The 19,579-nt window shown below is 60.1% G+C and overlaps 1 protein-coding gene across 2 annotated transcripts in view; it reads right to left on the bottom strand.

Moving 5' to 3' along the window:
- Positions 1-8,730: 8,730 nt before the first annotated feature.
- The window catches only part of KCNK3 (potassium two pore domain channel subfamily K member 3), a 32,088-nt gene continuing 21,239 nt past the window's right edge, over positions 8,731-19,579 (bottom strand). The window contains exons 2-3 of one of the 2 annotated variants that reach the window (XM_062210160.1): positions 9,188-9,719; positions 8,731-9,127 (exon numbers count right to left, since the gene is read on the bottom strand). In XM_062210160.1, coding sequence (XP_062066144.1) covers positions 8,731-9,127; positions 9,188-9,719 — 929 coding nt within the window. Of the gene's footprint in view, positions 9,720-19,579 lie in introns of both variants that reach the window. The other variant, XM_062210159.1, reaches the window with a different exon arrangement.

The raw sequence follows: 19,579 nt of genomic DNA, 5'->3' as shown, positions 1-19,579 counted from the left end.
GGGGAGAGGGCATCCTCTTCCCTGGCTGGATGTCTACTTATTTTTTTTTTTTAATTCAAAAGTCAGAGAGACAGACAGATAGACAGACACAGAGAGATCTTCCATCCACTGGTTCACTCCCCAAATGCCTGCAAACAACCAGAGTTGGGCTGGGTCAAAGCCAGGAGCCAGGGACGCAATCCAGGTCTCCCACGTGGGCGAGAGGATGTGTCACTATTGCCTCTCAGGCTCCACATGAGCAGCAAGCTGGAGTCAGGAGCTGGAGCGGGGACTCGAACTCAGGCTTTCCAGTGCGGGATGTGGGCATCTACCACGCCAAATACACTCCTTGGATGTCTACTTTGTGCCTCCTCCCATTTAAAAATTATTTATTTGGAAGGCAAAGTGACAGAGAAGGGGAGAAAAAGGAGAGGGAGGGAGGGAGGGAGGGAAAGAGGGAGAGAGAGAGAGAAATATCTTCCATCCACTGGTTCACTCCCCAAATTCCTCCAACTGCCAGGTCCGGGCCAGACCAAAGCCAGGAGCCAGGAACTCCATCTGAGTTTCACACGTAGGTGGCAGGGACCTAAACGCCTGGGCCATCACCTGCTGCCTCCCAGGCACATTAGCAGAAAGCTGGCTCAGAAGTGGTGGAGCTGGGACTTGAAGCAGCCCTCCCATGTGGGATCCAGGTGTCCCAAGTGGTAGTTTAACCTGCTCTGCCACAACACCTGCCCCAGATGTCTCATTTGGATATGAGCTTGCAGTCTCTCTGCGGCTGTTTGACCAAGAGAAAAGGGCATGGAGGAGAGGGGGCAGGGGTCTCTGGGGACTGGCTGCCCTCCCACTGCCTGGCATGATGGGATATGTGTGTGTGCTGCAGGTCAAGTGCACACTGGCAGGTGGTGAGAGCTGGCAGCAGGAGGCTGGGGGGACCTCCAGGGGCTGAGCTGCGTGGGAATCAGTTGCCTCTCTGGGACAGGGCTGAGACAGATTGTGAGCTCTGAATCCCAGTGGGTGCCCTGCAGAGCCACACATGTGGACAGAGGGTTCCGATCCTTTCCCACCCTCTTCCCCAGAGATGGGGTGGGGAGGGCATGCTCCTCCCCTCTGTACATCCCATATGTCCACCAGGGGCTAGGCCATCACAAGACTGGGCCTCCTCACACCTGGGAGTGACCATAGGGCTTTGGGATTGGCCTTAGCTCTCCCCTACGGCTCAGGAATGAGAGAGTTAACCTAAAGTTTGGAGAGGGAGAAAAAACCCATTTCTCTCCGTGGTTTGCAGGTGCAGACTGTGTCGTGATCCTGTCACGGGAGCTTCAGGCTGCAGGTCACAGAAAACCCATCCAAGGCTGTCATTGCCTGTCTCCCATGACAGGCGGTCCAGAGGCCAGGGGTTCCGGGGTTTGTTCAGTGCCACGGTGACAATTCAGCTCTCTGTCTCCTCCCTCTGTCATCTTCATTGCGTCTACGACACATCCTCTCATGCTCACAGAAGTGATGCTTGTGGTTCCAAGCATCACACAGAGACCCGGCAAAGTGTAATCAAAATTGTGGGGGTGGGGCCAGCTCTGTGGCGTGGATTAAACCACCACCAGCAACGCTGGCATCTCAAATGGGCACCAGTTCCAATCCTGGCTGCTCCACTTTTGATCCAGCTCCCTGCTAATGCACCTGGGAAAGCAGAGGAAGATGGCCCACGTGCTTGGGCCCCTACCACCTACATGGGAGACCCCAGACTGGGTTCTAGGTTCCTAGCTTCAGCATGGCCTGGCCCCAGCTGTTGCAGCCATCTGGGGAGTGAACCAGTGTTAGAAGATCTCTCTGTCTTTCTCTCTGTAATTCTGCTTTTCAAATAAATAAATAAATAAATAAATAAATAAATCTTTTTCTTTTAAAGCAAAGTATTACCTCCCCTGTGATTCCTTTTAAGAGAAGGAAGCCTTTTCTAGTAGTCCCCCAGAAGACATCACTGTGTTAACTGGGACCAAACTCCCACAGTGGCTTGAGGCCACTATGATGCGCTCAGCCCCCGAGACCGGGTGTGGAAAGGGCGAGGACCTGGGAGATGTCAGGCCTCCATCTCCAGGTGGAGAGGCACAGACTAGGCTGTTGCTGAGGTACACAGCAATGTGTGGCCCAGGGCTTCACATGACTGTGACTGTCACCTGGGGGCTTTGGGTGGCCCGAGGGTTGAGGGAGGTGGCTGCCTCCAAGCCGGAGGAGCACTTGGGCTGTATCAATAGAAGACGAGCATCCAAAGCCGAGGAGAGGGTGGCACAGTTCTGTGCTGGCGGCACCAACCTGACACATTGGTGACAGGTGAGCAGAGGTGAGTCCAAGCCCCTCCAGGCTGCTGAGGACTTAGGAGATGTGGCTAAAGGCACTGGGGCGGGGCCAGCACTGTGGTGTGGGAGGTTAAGCCGCTGCCATATGGGCACCCATTGAGCTCCAGCTGCTCCACTTTCAACCCAGCTGCCTGCTAATGCGCCTGGGAAAGCAGCAGAGGACGGCCCAAGTGCTTGGGCCCCAGAAGAAGCTCCTGGCTTCAGTGTGACCCAAGTGGGGGGTGAACTCCAGGTGGAAGATCTCTCTCTCTTTTTCAAATAAAATAAAGAACTTTTTTTTAAAGCATTCAGCCGGGGGAGGGCTGGCAGGGTCGCTTGCAGTGGTGCTCCACCCCCCACCGCAGCACCCTGTGGGGGCAGGTCCAGACCGGAAGGGGTCCTTGTCTCAATAGAAGAAAGGCTTCGTGGCTGTTGGAGCTGCTGCTCAATGCAGGAGGATGCCTGTGAGGGCGGGAGCCACAGAGGCCAAGGTGCCCCCCGCCCGGTTAGGGGAGGTGTTGAGGGGGTCCTAGCCATGGGAGGGAGCAGGGGAAGCCTGCGAGACTAGAGCCGCAAGGTCCCTGATGAAAACGCCGCTGGGGAGAAGCTGGCAAGGACCCGGTGTCCTCGGAGCTCTTGCAGCCCCGGAATTAGGGCAGAATGGGAATTTCTTCTGCAGAGAAGAGGAGAGGCCCGGGCCAGCTTCCCTGCCGCAGTGGTGCCCCAGGTCTCCCCAGCTGGCCCCTTGCCATCTGGAGGAGCGATGTCCCTGTCGCCAGATCTGGAGCAAGCGGGGGGAGGGAGCCTTCTCCCTGCCTCTCCAATGCCGCTCAGACCAGACTGTTCTGCAGTTGGGACGAGGGAGGGAGGAGTGACGATGTGGGGAGCCAGCTGGGGTCAAAGGTGAGACCTTTTCCCCCAGGAACCTTCACCCCTCCAGCTGGAGGTCAGGGGTTGTTGGCTGCATAGTCCGCTGTTCTTGGTTCAAAGTCTAGGGCTCTGGGCAGAGTCTGCCCGGGCCCAGGGCAAAGTGGGTGAAGTATTGCCGAGTTCTGTCTTCTCCTGCATTGGCTTCTTTGAACCATGGCCCCCTGGGGCTCCCTGACCCGTGGCACCGGCCCAGCGGGCTGTGAGGCTGGTGAGCTGTGGGCGCTCTCTGGCTCAGAGCTGTCAGGCTTGGGCTGCAGCACTGGCCCAGGACACCGGCCCCCGGGGGGGGGGGGCGCGCGGTGCTCTCCTCGGGTACAGAGGGGCTGTGGGGCAGTCCCCGCTCCCAGGGCCTCGACCTTCTGAGCTGTAGTTTCGACATCTGTAAAACGGGGGCTGTCAGTGCTCACACAAGCTCGAGTGGTCCTGGTGGTCAGGTGGGAGAAGGATGTGAGAGCCCCATCAAGGTCAAGTGCCCTTCCAGTGCGTTCTTGGCCTGAGGAGTTGGGGAGGTCAGTTCCATCCCAGTCTCTGGCCTAGGGGTGGTGCCTCCCACACTCACCCCCCCCAGGAGTGTCTCCCCGGCTGGAGCGGTTATGGATGTGGTAAATTTCCAGCATCAGAGTGACTCAACCGAGATTAGCGGCTTTCGTCTGAAATTAGAGACGGAGAAGTCAGGGAAGGCGGGGCCCCTGCTCGCACGTGAGCGTGTGCCTGTGTGTGCGTGTATGTGTGTGTTGGGAAGCTGGGAGATGCGGGTGCTAATCTTGGCTACCCATTATCTGGCTTCATGACCTTGAACAGGTTGCTTCCTCTTTAAGAATCCAAATGTTTTCCTCTGCCAAAGAAGAGCTGGGCAAGTGACCTAAAGTTGTGTGTGTAAGTGTGTGTGCACACGTGTGTGCACGTGTGACACTCAACAAAGGTAAAGGCAGTGCTGGGGGCTGTGATTCCAGCATCAAGGCTCAGCAGGAAGAGGGAACGGAATCCACCATCAACAGGGGCTTTGTAGGGGCCACTTGGGAAAGCCTTTGAACTTGAACCCAGCTGCAGGACATGGAGGAGCTCCTGCTTCCAGCTGCTCAGTGGAGCTGGTGGGGGGAGCCCCAGAGTGGGGGACCTTGACACAGCCACTGTGGGTTGTCGCTCTCTCCTTGGCAACACGTCCATCCTGACACAGGCGATGGGTTGTGGGGAGGCTGTTAGGCTTTCGGGGATGGGTGGGTGCACACTGATCCCCGGAGAAGGAGCTAAACGCCCTTGACTGTGGGAATAGAAGGGCCCGTGGAGGACACCGTTCCCAGCTCCATCAGAAGCTGTCATTTTTGCCCCACGATGGCCAAGGTTCTGCGGGAGAAATGACCACATCCTACCTGCCCAGCCTTTATTGAAGACACGGTGGCCCCGGGATGGCACACAGCGGGTTGGGGAAGGGTGGGGCTTCGCAGCTGGGTTCACACCCAGCTTTGCCAACGACTCACTGCCTGCTGGTAGGCCAGGGGCTCCGCAGAGCCTTGGTTGAATCTGGCACGTGACGGAGACCAGCACGCGTGTTTTGTATCCTTCTGACCTTCTGGAAACGCCTGAGAGACTTTAGCACAGGGTGAGGGACAGGAGCAGCCTTCTCCCTTCATCAGATTTCCATAGTGGGCAATTCCCAAAGCCTGCATGGGGCAACTTAGGGCGTGGAGGGACGCCATGTGGATGGGTGGGGCGGTGCTGAGAACGTGCTGGGCAAGGGTAAACGGTGTCTTTGTGGTCAGACTTTCCAGACCTTTTGCTCAGCCCAGCCGCCTGGGGAAGCTCCAGGAGTGGGTGACCTGGGCCCTGTCTCCCCAGGGGCAGAGCACAGGACTTGTTTTTGGGGGTAGCTGCTTTTGCCCCCCTCTTTTTCCCCTGGCTGCTCGGAAGCTCTGTCTTCCGCCCACGCCGAGTAACCCAGTCAGAGGTTTGGGTGCTGAGGGAAGCGGTCAGGTTGGGATGGCATCTCCTGGAGGTCAAAAGCCCCCGCTGGAACCAAGGGCCATGCCCAGCTCCCGGGGGCTGTCGGCAGGTGCCGGGGTGTGGCTCACCACTGCCCTTCCTGGCTGCCACCAGCCACTCACCCCTAGGGGACAACACTAAACCCAGCTCCTGGGGGATCCCTTCGAAGTCTGCTTGTGACTGTTTTGCCCCGGGCAATGGATGAAGCAAGGAGGGCGGGTGTCAGCCTGTCATGAGAAAGTAGAAGTAACCTTGAACTGGTCACTGCTGACCTTGCACGTGAACGAGTGTCCGCTGTGGTGGCTGTTGGAAGAAAGACGGAGGCAGTGGGGCCACGGTCACTAAGCCCTGGATTTTGATGCGTTGGCCTTAGGCGTGGGTGAGTCCATGGGAGCTAAGGCCCAGTTGTGCTCTGGCCATGCCTAGGGCCGCAGGCCAGCTGCGGCCACCACCTAGAGAGGCAGGGAGTGGCCAGGGCTATCAACACCGGGAGGGGGCCTGTGTCCTGCCTCTGGAGTGCGGGTGCCAGTGCTACCACTTCTTTCTTTGACCCCTGACCCTCCCATACATAGCCCCGCCCCTCCATCTGTCCTCCAATTGCCCCACGTGGGTAGGAGGGAGGAGGAATCGCCTGCATCTCCGTTCCCTTTATTTCAGTCTCTAGGTAGCAAATCATTAGGCTGCAGAGAACTGAATCTAATCCTGAGCAACCTTTCACAGCAGGAAACAGAGGGGCAGATACCGAGTCCGGGTCCATGAACGGTAGGTGGGTAGCCACATGAGGTGCAGGCTCAGATGGAGACAGAGTCGGGTAGAAACTGGGTTACTGTGGGTTGAACGCTATGCAGTGTGGGAGCCTCTGGCTCTCTGATGGGGGGGAGCACTAGTGCCAATGGATGGCGAGGATCCCCTCCCTGGTTCTGTCTCGGTCCCACAGAGACATCTCTCTGTTAATCAGGCCACTGAGCTAGGCACCCCCACTCCTGGCTGAAGTGGGGGCCAGGAGGTACTGGATCAAGAATCCCCAGTTCTGGCTCTGGTCCTAGTTCTGCCATTCACAGCATAGCTGTGTGACTCAGGGCAGGTGGCTTGCCCTCTCTGGGCCTCTACACTCACCGGCAGGGGGTAGCAGAGACTCAGGGTGTCTGAGGTCTTGCTGTCCTGCTCTGCTGCAGGTGGACTTTAAGTCAGTGTTGGCCCTCAGGCTTGTCCCGAAGGCCCCAGCCGAGAGATGCGAGTGCTCAGGGCGTCTGTAGACCCAGTCTGGGTGCTCGCGGGTGGCACCCAGGACACACGATGACAGAAGCAGCTGAAGCCCAAGCCTGGTCTCCAAGGACAGCATTTATTAGGCGCCATTCTCAGTGTGAAGACAGATAGGCAGGGGGAGCTGAGGGCAGGCCGTGGCAGCCATAGCCTTGGGGGTCCCGGGGCTGCCCGGGTGTGGGTGTGGGGCGGGTCACCCACACATATTGCATATTCTGTGGCAGTGTGCCCAGGCATAAGGCATCGGGAAAGCAGAAAGGCTGCCTGCAACGGGACAGGGTGAGGAGGGGAGCAAGGTCGGCCTTCCAGGGCCCCGGGGAAGACCCAGCCGCAGACGGGCTGCCAGCCACGCCCAGCCTGGGCCATCCGTCCGCCTCCTCCCCACTCCCTCTCTCTCTCTGCAACTTTGGTCGTGGCTCCCTCGGGACTGACGGGACAGGACCCCTCGAGGGCAGGGTCACACACAGGACAGAGGCAGTCACACTGCCCAAACCCCAACATAAACACAGAGAGGACCCCCAGCAGCTCCTGGGCACGTGGACATTTAGCTACTCCACAGTGAGACAAGACCCACACGCAGGCCGGACTGCTTCCCTCCATGGGATCCCCGGGATGTGGCGGGGTGGGGTTTGGGGCTGATCACCTGAGCGCCCCTCCCCCAGCCTCCCTGAAAGCCAGGGCTGGCCTCCTTCAGCGTCAGCAAGTGCTGACCGACAGGGAACAGCACGCAAAGCCAGTCTTGTGGGAGGAGACGTCGCGTATCCCCCCAAGATGTTGTCCTGGTCACTACACTTGCTCCAGCTGCAGGTCCCGGACATTGAGCACCCATCTGTGGGCTCCCTGGGGCTTCTGGGCTGCAGGGGCTGGGCAGAGGGCACCCAGGTTCAGCTTCAGCTTACCTCTACTCCCTTGGGATGTGGGTACCAGTGACAGCTGCGGGCCAGGATGCTGTCTCTGTAGGCTGTGGCTGCCAGTGCTCTTGGCTGACCTGCCCAAGTCCCAGACTCAGTGGGCCCCAGCTCCTGGCCTCTGTGAGACCCAGCCCTGCTAACCTTGGTCCCAAGGCCCTCCCCCGCCTCCTCTAAGGGCAGCACAGGCTTGGCCTCAGCAGCGGCCCAGGTCTGGAAGAAGCCCCAGCTATTCTCACGATGCCAGGTACACAGGGTGGGAATTCTGCTCCCCGGAACAGGCTGAGCTGGAGGGAAAGACCGCTCTGGCTGGGAACAGGCAGGCTGGACCCCTGTTCCCCGTTGTCTTTTACTCTGCCCGCATTGCCTTGGGCAGGTCATTTTGCCTTCCTGGGCCTCAATGTCCTTATTTGCAAAATGGGGTGATAACTCCCCCTCCCCGGAGACTCAGTTGGGTGGCTGTGAGCTCAAATGAGCAGGCAGTATGGGGGTTTCGGAGGCTCAAAGCCACTCCACAGATGTGGCGGTCGTTATCAATAGATCGCACGTTTTCCATTCCAGATTCCAAGGGCAGTGTCTGGAAGGCTGGGGTTCCCCTGCCCCCCAGGAGCATGTGGCTTGGGGCACCTGCCAACGCCTCCCCCCACTCCCCTCGTGCCCTTGCCCGGCTGCAGTCTGCCTGTGGCGCCTGCCTTCTGGCTCCCCTCTGGGGACCGGCTTCAGGGGCCGCTGGGTTCCCACTGTCTCCATCACCACAAAGCCATGCAAACGCCACAGAAGGGAGCGGGAGGCTGGGGGCCACAGCTGGGGGCATGGGGGAGTGGGACTCTGTTGGGGAGGGGGGCTGGACAAAGACACCCTGGCTTTTGGAGCCAGGGAGAGGTGGGAGACCTGGCAGGACAGAGGTATAAATAGAGATGCAAACAAACAGGGGGGCGAGGCCCCTGGGGAGCAGGGGAGGGGGATGTCTGGGTCCCAGGGGGGCCTCTGGGGACCCAGGAGCTTCTTAGATTTCCAAAGGGAGGGGCGGCTCCCAGCTTCTGCCTTTCCTCCCCGACTCCCCCACCCCCCCAACCGTGTTTCACATTTCTCGGAATTTGCAGGGCTCCGATGGGGGCTCCCGGAGCCCTGAGCGCCCCGGCTTTCCGCTGGCTGGTGCGAGCAGGCACAGTCGGAGCTGAGGGCAGGGGGACAGTGGTGAGGGGGTCCTGGGGGCGCCCCCACGGGGCCGAAGGCGGCTTGAGTGTGTGTGTGTGTGTGTCCCGCGGCGCCTGGCCCCCCTCCTCCCACCTGCTCTTCCCCCGGGGCGCTGCGGGCGCGCCCCCGGCCCCCGCGCGCGTTCACACCGAGCTCCTGCGCTTCATGAGGCCGCGGAAGGTGGACAGGCTGTGCAGGCCGGTGGACACGGAGCTGATGGCCGAGCGCTGCGTGCCGCTGCACAGGCAGCGGTGCGAGGGCGTGTCGCTGCAGCGGCCGCCAGCTCCCGGCGACGAGTGGCTCTGCTCCACGCACGTGTCGGACGTGGAGAGGTCCCGCGGGATGATCATGGGGACGGAGTACTGCAGCTTCTCGCGGCTCTTGTACCACAGGCAGGAGCACATGGACTGGAAGTGCAGCACCTCGGCGTACACGTTGCGGAAGCCGCCGCCGCCCGCCGCCGCCGCCGCCGCCGCCGCCACGGGGGAGGAGGCGGTGTCCGTGGTGTGCGCGCTGCCGCCGCCGCCGCTGCCGCCCCCGCTGCCCCCGCGGCCGCCCCCGATGCCCCCGCGGCCGCCGCCGCCCAGACAGCCAGCGAGCCCGCCCACCTGCCCGTTGCGCGTGAGCAGCGCGCGGTGCTCGGCGTCGCGCTTCTCGTCCTCGGCGTTCATGGTCATGAAACGCAGCACCACGAGGTTGAGGAAGGCGCCGATGACCGTGAGGCCCGTGAGGATGTAGACGAAGCTGAAGGCCACGTACTGCGGCTGCGTCTGCAGCGCCTGGTCCTTCTGCAGCGCCACGTAGTCGCCGAAGCCGATGGTGGTGAGCGTGATGAAGCAGTAGTAGTAGGCCTGGAAGAAGGTCCAGCGCTCGTAGTAGGAGAAGGCGGCGGCGCCGATGCACAGCGTGCTCATGCACGAGAAGAAGCCGATGAGCACCATGTTGGCCATGGACACGTCGGCGCGCCGCATGCCCAGCCCCTTCTTGGCGCGGTGCAGCAGGTGCCGCACGAAGGTGTTGATGCGCTCGCCCAGGCTCTGGAACATGACGAGCGTGAGCGGGATGCCCAGCAGCGCGTAGAACATGCAGAACACCTTGCCGCCGTCCGTGCTGGGGGCCGCGTGGCCGTAACCTGCGGGGAGCGGGCGCGAGAGAGAAGGGCTCGCGGCGGGGCCGCGCCTGAAGCACCCGCCCCACCTCCCGCACGGAGCACGAGCCAGGCCGGGCCCCCACCCCCACCCCCACCCGTGCTGACCCGTGCCTCTGGCACCCTGGGGAGGAACTCCTGAAGCTAGGAAGGAGGGAGTAGGGAGGGCCGAGGGATGGGTTCGGGGGCCACACTGTTTGCACTTGGAGCGAACCCTGCGTTTGAACTTGAGACTGAGGCTGCCTGCTGCCGGGAACTTGGTCCCAGGCAGCAGGGAACATGGCAAGGGCCCGGTCAGCCTGCAGACCCGGTTCCGCGTAGGCTCTGGGCCTCGGTTCCCTTGACTGTAAGGGGAGATGTTTGGACTGAAGGGAGTCTGACCTGCTGTACTCGGGGTGCAGGGAGGGAAACTGAGGCCCGGAGACCATCCAGGGCTTCTGGGGGTGACCGGAACTGGGGCTTTGCAGGCTGCTTGGACTGCTGCTCAGCAGAATGAATGAATGCCCCCAGTCTGGGGTCCCCAGCTCCTGCTGTGGGTTTGGCCCCGCCCTCGCTGAGCCAGGAGCCAGCACAGGCCAACCCCCAGTGACCTTACATCAGGAGTTCTGCCGGCCACCTGAAGGGCAGTTCCGAGATGGGAACTGGGAAGCCCCTGGTGGGAGTGCTGCCCCCATCACTGGTGGCCGTGTGACCTTGGGCAAAGTAGTCCCTCATTCTGGGCATGTTTCTTCACGTGTAAATGAGCTCCACCAGCCCTGGCTCTGCTTTCTTCACCGATCTGTTGAGCTATTTATTACTTTTATTAACAGAATTAAGATAATAAAATAATGCTGGCAGCCTTTCCAATTTTTTCCTCCTTTTAAGCCTTATCAAATCTTAACCAAATGCTGCTTCTTCCACGCAGTCTCCCTGGATTCCTTATTTGAGTGGCACTAGGATGTTCAGCTTTAAACACCCGGGGCCAGTTTTATCTCCACCCCCAACACTAGCTTGGGGGTTGCACTGCTGGGTTGTGTCACATTCCATTCCAGCTTCCCCTCCATGTTGCCAGCACTCCAGGGGGGACCCAAAATATGCTAGATAACTAAATCGCAAGGCAGGATACTGTGTGCTTTGGTGTCTGATCTGAGTTCACGTGTGTGTGTGTGTGACCTGTGTGGTGCCCGCATGGGTGTGTACACCCTCTCTGAGCCAGTTTCCACAGCTGTCAGATGAGGCTGCGAGGTGGCACCTGCCTCACGGCATTCGTGGGGAGGAATGAGTGAGGTAATGTGCGTGAAGCACTTAGCGTAGGGCCTGCTACATATCAAGTGCTCAATAATGGCTCGCTGTGATTAATAATGGATGGAGTGCCAGGCTACTGTCACGTTTCCAAGAGAGCACCCGGGCTTGGGGGCAGCTCAGTTCCAGTAAAGTTGGCATCTCTGCCGGCCCCAGGCCATTTGGATCTTGGAGCTTGGGGGACTCTGGGGACAGCTGCTCATGGCCTGGGAGGCCATGGACTGCCCTGAGCCTGGGCTCCCCTGCCCATTGCCAAGGCATCAAGCCAATGGCCACACCACCCTTTACCAGGGGCCTAACACAGCTGAGCTGTTGAGCCCCCATGCCCAAGCTGTCCGTGCCCCAGCAGGGTGAGAACAGATTGTGCCGGCCAGCTCGGCCCCACCAGCCAGGCTACAACTCACCTCGACAGCTGGGCAGGCCCTGAGCCAGAGCCACTTCTCACCCCGTCCTTCTCTGTCCCCCAGGCTGGCACCATAACACATGGGTTGGGGGAGGTGTCGCACTGTGGATGGGGCTTGGCAGGGCTTGGTGGGGCAGGGCCCAGCCCCAGTGGCCCCGCGTGCTGACTGTGTGACCTTGGGCAGATCCCTTCCCCTCTCTGGGTCTCTGCCTTGGCTGCACTCTGGGGACTGAGCTGTGTTAATCCCCACCCTGGCTGCCCGCCATGGCTGCCCTCTGGGGGAAGAGGACAGACTGGATGGAGAGCACGAGGAACCTGTGGCGTGGGCTGTCCTTGGGAAAGTCAGCCTGGGAGTCCAGGCTGGGGGGGGGGCACGCCTGACCTCCGTGGGGTCAGGCAGCCACATCCACCATCAGGGGATGGGACTGCTCTCTACCGCCATCGCCACCTTGCCCCAGGGTTCCTCACAGGCTGAGACTTCTCCGAGCCCCACCACCTGGTTGGAAAGCCCAGGGCCGGCCTGCCTGCCTGGCAGCCCCATGCCCGCCGTGTGCTGCCCACAAAGTTCCCAGCTTCTGGGAGCCACACACAGTGTCTGTGGCACCCCCACCCCTTGGTCTGGTGGCAGCCCACCTTCCTGACCCTGCCCCGCTGGACCCCTCAGTAGCCACCCAGATGCGCCCACCGCTTTCTCTGCACTGTGCGTTCCTCGCTGCCCTCCTGCCTCTCCTGCCCCGGCTTGGGCACCCTCAGGTCCCAGCTTCAGCCGCAGTGACAGCTCCCTCCCCTGTCCGCCTCCTGTCCAGGCCTCACCAGAGACCCTTAGCAGGGCCACCGGCCTGTTCACCGCTCCAGGGGAGACACCCCTCCTGAGGTCAGCTGTCCCCCACGACTTGTCTGTCTGCTCTTCCCCCCTCGGGCAGAGGCTTAAGAACGATAAGCCCTTGGCCTTCAGAGACGCGTTGACGTCATCCCAAGGCCATTGTTATGACTATCTCCACTTCATAGTTGGGGCCACGCAGCCTGGGGCAGGGGGGAGGGGTGTGTGAGGTGGCCAGGGCCATCAGGCCTGAGTCAAGCTCATGTTTCAGCCCGGAAGGGGCCAGCCTGGTCCTGGGGCCCTAGCCTCGGGCACTGTGGCAGAAGCAGAAACAGGAGGGCTGTGCCCGGGGAAGCACCTGCTCCTCGGGAGCAGCACCCCCGCCCCCCCCCCCTTAGCCTGTATTTCACTAGGCAAAAGGGCACAGAGCTGGGAGGACCTGCTGACGCAGGCACCCAGCTTGGAGGGGTGCCCGCCTGGGTGGAGCTGGTCCCAGGGTGCCCAGCAGCTTTTGGGAAGTGATTGGCAATCTGGCAAGAGCTGCCTGCTCGGCCCATGCCTCACCGTGCTGGCGTTTAGAGCAAGAGGACCAAAAGAGGGCTGTCTAACCTGTGCCCAGCCCTGCCCGTCCTGGGGGGCGCCCCCTCATACACAGGTTGTGCTTGGGGGCGGGTTCTCTGGGGAGCCCCTCCCACCGCACCTGGGGCCGAATCCGCCAGGACGCAGGCTCCTAGTGCGATGCTGGCCCGGCCCCTCGGAGCACCCACCCACCAGGCTACCCTGGCCTCCTCTTCCCCACCTCTGCTCTCTGAATCTGCCACAGACTTCCTGGTTCGTGGCCCCAGAAAGGTCCTCAGTGGTCACGTGGTCCCGACAGATGCGGGAACCAGAGGAGGAAGCAACCTGCTGGAGGCCCCAGAGCTGGCGAGTGGCAGAACCAGGACGGTCGTCCCGGATCCTTGTTTCCAGAACCAGCGTGCTGTCCGGGGCCCTGTGGCTCAGGTGCGCCTGGAGCTGCACCTGTTCATTCAACCAGGGCTGGCAGCTGCTCCTCAGGAGCTCCCCAGCCAAGAGACGAACCTGGCTGGAGACATAGAATTCACCTGAGCAGGCCAGGTGGAGGGACATCAATATTAATTATTTTGAATAATTAATTCATAATTATTATGAATATTTCAGGGCAGCAAGAAAACGGAGAGATGGGACGGGGACCCCCTGGACCTTGGTTCTTTTTTCCTCCTGGCCTCGCCAAGGAGCCCTGACACTGCCTGCCAGGGAGACGCAAGGCAGGGAAGGGGAGTGGGCTCAGCCTTCCTGCTTACCTGCTCAAGGCACAACTTAACCTTTCTGAGGCTTTGGTAATGGCCTTGGCTGGCCTGGGCCAGACAGCCTTTTCCCCACTGGCCTCCTGTGCCCACTAGCCTTCCTGCCTTGCCCTCCTACCCTTGGCCTAGCTGGCCACAAGGCCAGGCTGCTGGCCACAGTCCTGGGCAGAGGAAAGAGCCTTGTGGGAGGCGCAGGTGGCCTGGGGAGCTGACCTGATCCTGGCCGTGAGTGGCTGTGCATCTTGGCCAGTCCCCTCCCCTTCCAGGGCTCAGTGCTTTGCCAGACAGGAGGGTCCTACCTCTTCTCACTGCTACCCAGGCCTCCCCCGCCCCTGCACCAGCAGAGTCAGCATGTTCAAAGGTTTTCATTATGAAACACGATGGGTGGATGGGTACAGTGTGGACACTGCATACAGCAGGCACTGAACTGAAGCCAGATTCATTGATATCCTTATCAGAATTAAGACCACATCTGCTGATCGCAACTCCTGATTAGCACAGGACAGCTGATTGGACCAGGGAATGAAGTTACTGTTGTATGTCTGCTACACTGGAAACAGGAAGGGGAACTCCGCAGGTTAGGGGCATAGGTAAGAAAGCAAGCTCTTAAACGGCTTTTACCCTTGGCAGAGTTCCTTGATCCTCTGGGCCTCAGCTTCCCCATCTGCTGAATGGGAACAATGATACACTCCCCTCATCAAGTCGATGTGGGATTTGAGGAGTTGGTAGACTTAAAAGGCTTTGAGGGGCTGGCGCTGGGGTGCAGTGGGTTAAGCAGCCGACGCAATGCCAGCACTCCACTTCTGATGCAGCTCCCTGCTCCTGGCCTGGGAAAAGCAGCGGAAGATGGCCCAGGTGCTTGGGCCCCTGTACCCACGTGGGACTTGGGATGAAGCTCCTGGCTCCTGGCTTCTGCCTGGTCTAGCTTGCAGTCATTGTAGCCATTTGGGGAGTGAACCAGCAGATGGAAGATCTTTCTCTCTCCCTCTCTCTCCCTCTCTTTATAACTCTGCCTTTCAAAGAAATAAAATAAATTTTTTTTTTTAAAAGGATAAGCTTCTGTGTTTAAAAAAAGGCTTTGGGCATTGGGATCAATAAATATTCATTATTAACGTGACTGTTTTGGGGAACATCCAGTTGAGATGTTCTTTGAAGTCCTTTCAGCAGCAACTCTTCCGTCAGTGTCTCCCAAACCCAGTGGCCAGGAGTTCCCGCGAGCTGCGTGGGCCGGGGGTTGCTGGGTTAAACTAAATGGGAGAACTGGTCCCTTCAGCAGGACCTGCTGTTGGCTTGGGGTGTAGGGTTTCTCTGAGCTGGCCGCGTGCAAGGCCGCTCAAGGCTGGGAGACTGCTGCTTCCCCCAGTTTGTCCATCAGCCCCTTTTCTCAAGAGTGCACGGCCGGCCAGGTGCCCAGGGAGCGCAGCACCCTCCAGGCCTCTGGGGTCTCTCTCCCAGGTGTCAGGTTCGATTCCCCCCTCTCCCTCCTGCAGACCAGAAACACCCAGCCGCTGGCCGCTGCCGCCTGCCTGCCCGTCTCCCCAGCAGACCAGTTATCTAGTGTAAATACAGCCTGGCCCGGCTGATGTTTGTCCTGGGGGAAGATGGATGAGGTGACCACAGCCTCGGGGTGCTGCCTGGACCTGGGGTACAGCTAGCGAGCCAGCCAGAACCAGCCAGAGCCAGAGCCAGAGCGCGGGCTCCAGGGAGAAGGTGCAAGACACAGGCCTGAGGCGCACACGGGAGCCATCCTGGGGCTGCAGGCGGCAGCAGTGTGGCCTCAGGAAGTGAGGCCCAAGACTCCAGGGAGCCCACGGGAGCGGAGAAGGCTGCGAGGCGGAGGGCCCCCAGAGGGGGGGTGCTGCCAGCCTGGTGGAGGTGGGACAGCACGGGTCCTCCCCTTCTGTCCTGGGAGGGCCACTCAGACCCTGCCTGCTCCAAGAACCTTCTGGAACCATCTCTCCCTCAAGCTTGCTCTCTCACACATCTCTCCAGGCCTCCTGCTGGGCCCTGAGCTCCTGCAGGCCGGGACGACCCCTCTGTGTCCTGCATTGGGCCTGGGGGGGGGGGGTGACTGTGACAGTGATGAGGGAAATGTCCCCTTAGACGTCACCATGGGCAGGGGGGCCCTTGGTGACCGACGGCTCCTGTCCTCCTGGGGGCCCCGTGGCCCCTTCAAAATGAGGTCAGCTCCAAGGCCCCAGAAGGAATCCCCCTGCCCCGGGCCTGGCCAAGCCCAGAGCTAGGCCTGGGGAACCATGGGCTGGTGGAGCCGGGTGGGGGTGGGGCCGGTGTGCAGAACCGAGTCTGGAGTTTGTCCCTTGCAGGCCAGAGCTCTGGGAAGGACAGCTCTGAAGCAGGGGGCCCATCCCCCTCCACCCTGCCCCTTTCCAAGCCTCTCTTCCTGCTTCTCCCTCCCCCTATCCCACCAGCTGGCCCTCACCCTAGCCTCCCTGCCCCCTGGGCTGCCCACTCACACCCTCCCCCACCCCTCCGGAGCAGCCTCCCACCCACAGGTGCCCCTGGTGTAGGACAGCCCCCGACGCCCCCATCCCCCACCCTCCCCAGGCCCACGTGGGATGGGAGCTGGAGGGAGGGTGCTGGTGTCATGGAAAATCCCTGCGGCAGCCAAGGTCAGTGTTTGCAGACGGGGCCTGGCCTGGAGCCAGGCCTGCCTCCCTGGCCAGCTCCCTCCGGCCCGTCTCAGAGGCCAGCTTTGTGCAGGGGCCCTTGGGGTACCCTGGGGCTGCTCTGGGTGCCTGGGAGCTGGGGCCTCCTGGAATCTGGGGGACTGTAGCATTCATGTTCCCATCACTCATTGTACGGATGGGTAGACCATGGCCCAGGGAGGGGCAGGACGAGCCCAGGTCAGGATACGTCAGTGATGGAGCTAGGGCTGGAATCTGGGGCCTTCTGTCCTCTCATTGCCCCTGCTGTGGATGGGAGCAGCCTGCACCCTGGTCAGATAGGCCAAGGGACAGTGACGGCTGGGTTAGCGGTTTCTATTCAGTCAAGAGCTAGCCTGAGGCTGGGCTGGGCTTGAACTTGCTGGACCGGCCAGGAGAAGTAGACCCCGGTGATCCACCCAAGGGCCCTGACCTCAAAACCTTTTCTTCTTGGAAGTAAACCAGATGGCCCTTATGAGCGGAAGCTTCCTGAGGTTCGGAAACTTCAATGGCCCACCCAAAGAAGAGGTTGTTTGCACCCAGATTATTGAAACGCACGGCAAAAGTGGTAAATGCGTTAGGGCAAGGGTTGAGCAAGAGGGCTGCAGTATCAGGGAAGACTTCATGGAGGAGGTGACAACTGCCCTGGGCGCCGAAGAATGCACGGGAGTTCAGGGAGTTGCTGCAGCAAGGCCACTACGCGAGGAAGATGCCTGGGATGCTAGGGGCGTCAGAAATAGGCCTGAACGGGCTGGCGGGCGTTCGCACACACGGGGCCCGGCTTGGCGCGCTCAGAACCTCTGAGACGCGTCTACCCCCTGACCCTGCAGTGCCACTTCTAGGAATCTCTGCTGGGAAAATAACCAGGGATCGGAATAAAGATTTATGGACAAGGATGTTTATAGCAGCATTTTCATTGTGAAAAATTGTAAGCGGTCCAAATGGTCGCCAGCAGGGCTCGGCTAAACATATTAAGGTATATTTATGTGGTGGAGTGCCGGGCGGCCATTAGAGCCCTGTTCTAAGGGGCCCCGCAACTGCATGGGAAGCTAACCACGCAGCGTTAAATAAAGGAGCCGGAGCTGCACTTTGTGTTCCGTGGGGTCCCACGCCAGAAAGGTGCATATTAGAGACGTGTACACACACACACACACACGGACAGAGAAGCCAGAGGGAACGGGCTGCAAAGCGTCCCGAGTTAATTCCTGCACAGCGTGCTCACAAGGGCGTTTAGTTTTCTCTTCATGCAATCCACACACTCAACAAAAGAACCTATTGCTTTTGTAAGTAGAAAATGATGACTATTACAGACCTCAGAGCCACAAAAAGCCCTCGGTGTTCTTGGAGCAGGAGCTTGGCTGAACTGACGCGGGGAGGCTGTTGCAATGGACAAGGGCTACAGTGTGAGGAGCTTTGAAGGGTGAGTGTAGGAAGTCGGGAGGCAGTGGGGAGCCATCGGCAGCTCAGAGCGGGGAGGGGAGGCAAGCTCAGAGAGGCGCCGAGGTGTGCTGGCGGCCCTGGGTGGCGGGGTGGTGCCGGGCGGTGGGAGGCAGGTTGGGGGGCGGTCTGGGTGTCAAGAGCTCCGGAGGGAGGGTGGGTGCGCGGTGTACAAAATGCACTCGCCTTTGTGGGTGATGCCATAGGCTACCTAGGGGAGGGCTTTTGTCTCTTCTTTAATAAGTCCCCCGGGGCTAGAAGTATGCTGGGCACACAACAGGTGCTCAGGAAACCTCTGCTGAATGAGTGAATTCAGAAGAGGGAGGCATGCATGGAGCCTGAGGTTTGCATGGAGTGGAGGCAGGGAGGTGGCCACCGGCAGGATGGAAGGTGCGACCTAAGGGGGGCAGTGTCTCACCCAGGGCAGAACCCCGCCCCTGGGGGAGGGCGCCGACCTGAATCCGGTGCTGTGCCCCAGGCCTGCGGCTCTCAGCATCCTTAGGGCATCTGCGGAGGCGGGGGGGGGGGGGGGGGGGCGGGTGATGGCCAGCAGATTGACTTTGGTGGAGTTTTAATTAAGCAAATCCCCCAGGGACAGCCTGGCCTTGAGAAGGAATTCTACCACTTGACTAGAGGTGCACTTGGCCCTTCCGGCAGGCGGCTGGGGTGCCAGTCCTCCCCACACACCCCCTGGCTCCTCCCATGCTGGTCATGGAGGAGAAGCAGGGCCATGCTGGCGTCTCCCTGCCAGACTCCCCAGAATGGGACCAACCGCTCTCCGCTGGGCGCTCGGTTGGATCTCAGTGGCCGGCCCAGGAGTGGTCCGCAGCCTGGCTGCTCAGAATCCCATCTTGCAGGCAATGGTACTGGGACGGGGTGGGGCCCAGGGGGCTGCAGGTGCATAGGAGCGCCCGACCTGGAGTCCAGAGGCCTGGCTCCCGTCCTAGCCGCAGAACCAGGGCCAACAGAAATGCTCTGTGAAGGGCCAGGGAGTGAATATTTCAGACTTCCCAGGTCCTACAGCTCTGCCACTGAATTAAGAAAGCAGCCACAGACTCCTCGCAAAGGAACAAACATGGCTGTGTTCCAATAAAGCTTTATTGACAGAAACAGCTGGGGGGCCGGGTGGAGCCCATGGGCTGGCCTGTGGAGCCTGCTCCAGGGCTTTCCTTAAGCCATGTTTGTTTCTTGAGACTCGGCTTTCTTGTCCATCAGGTGGGACATTAGAAGTTCCCTAAGATCTGGCCTCTCTGAAAAGTTCTGTTTTCCTATTTAACAACCCGCCAGCTCGCCCTCCTGTTGCCTGCTCCATGCCCAGGCCTGGGGGAGAGGGGTGAGTTGGGAGCAGGGCCCATGTCCTCACCTCCCTGTGGAACTGGAATCCGCAGCTCCTGGGAGGGCCCGTTTCCACGTTTCTGGACACCGGTCCTGCTTTTTATTTCTTTTTTTTTCCCACCCAACAAGCTTCTGCTTCTCCATCAAAGCCCATCTCCAAAGTCACCTCTTCTCTGAAGCCTTCCCGGATCTTACCCACCTGAACAAAGCCAGTGTTCCTGGGGCCCTTCGTTCATTTCTCATCAACCTTTAGGCCCTCATCTACGCAAGCAGCAGTGGTGAGTCCTTACTGCGTACTTTGCCCTGAGTTCTAGAATAATAATAATACTCCTGGGTATTTTACAGGCGCAGGTCTTCATCATTTAGACGACAATACCTATGCGTTCTATTGTGGGAGCGTGCACAGCAGTCTCACAGAGAAAGGGTTGCTATCATCCCCATCTCACAGATGTGGGAACTGAGGCTCATAAAGTGTTTTATCTCAGGCCACAGATGCTAGAATCAAACCTGAAACCCTAAGGCAGTTCTTTTTCCGCTGTATCTGGCTGCCCCAGGATGCTCACACTGGGGTGGCCATCAGG

This window comes from Lepus europaeus, chromosome 13, assembly GCF_033115175.1.
Source record: "Lepus europaeus isolate LE1 chromosome 13, mLepTim1.pri, whole genome shotgun sequence".
Lineage (NCBI taxonomy): Eukaryota > Metazoa > Chordata > Mammalia > Lagomorpha > Leporidae > Lepus > Lepus europaeus.
Note: the sequence above shows the minus strand (reverse complement) of the source record. Positions and strands in the feature narration are given on the sequence as shown.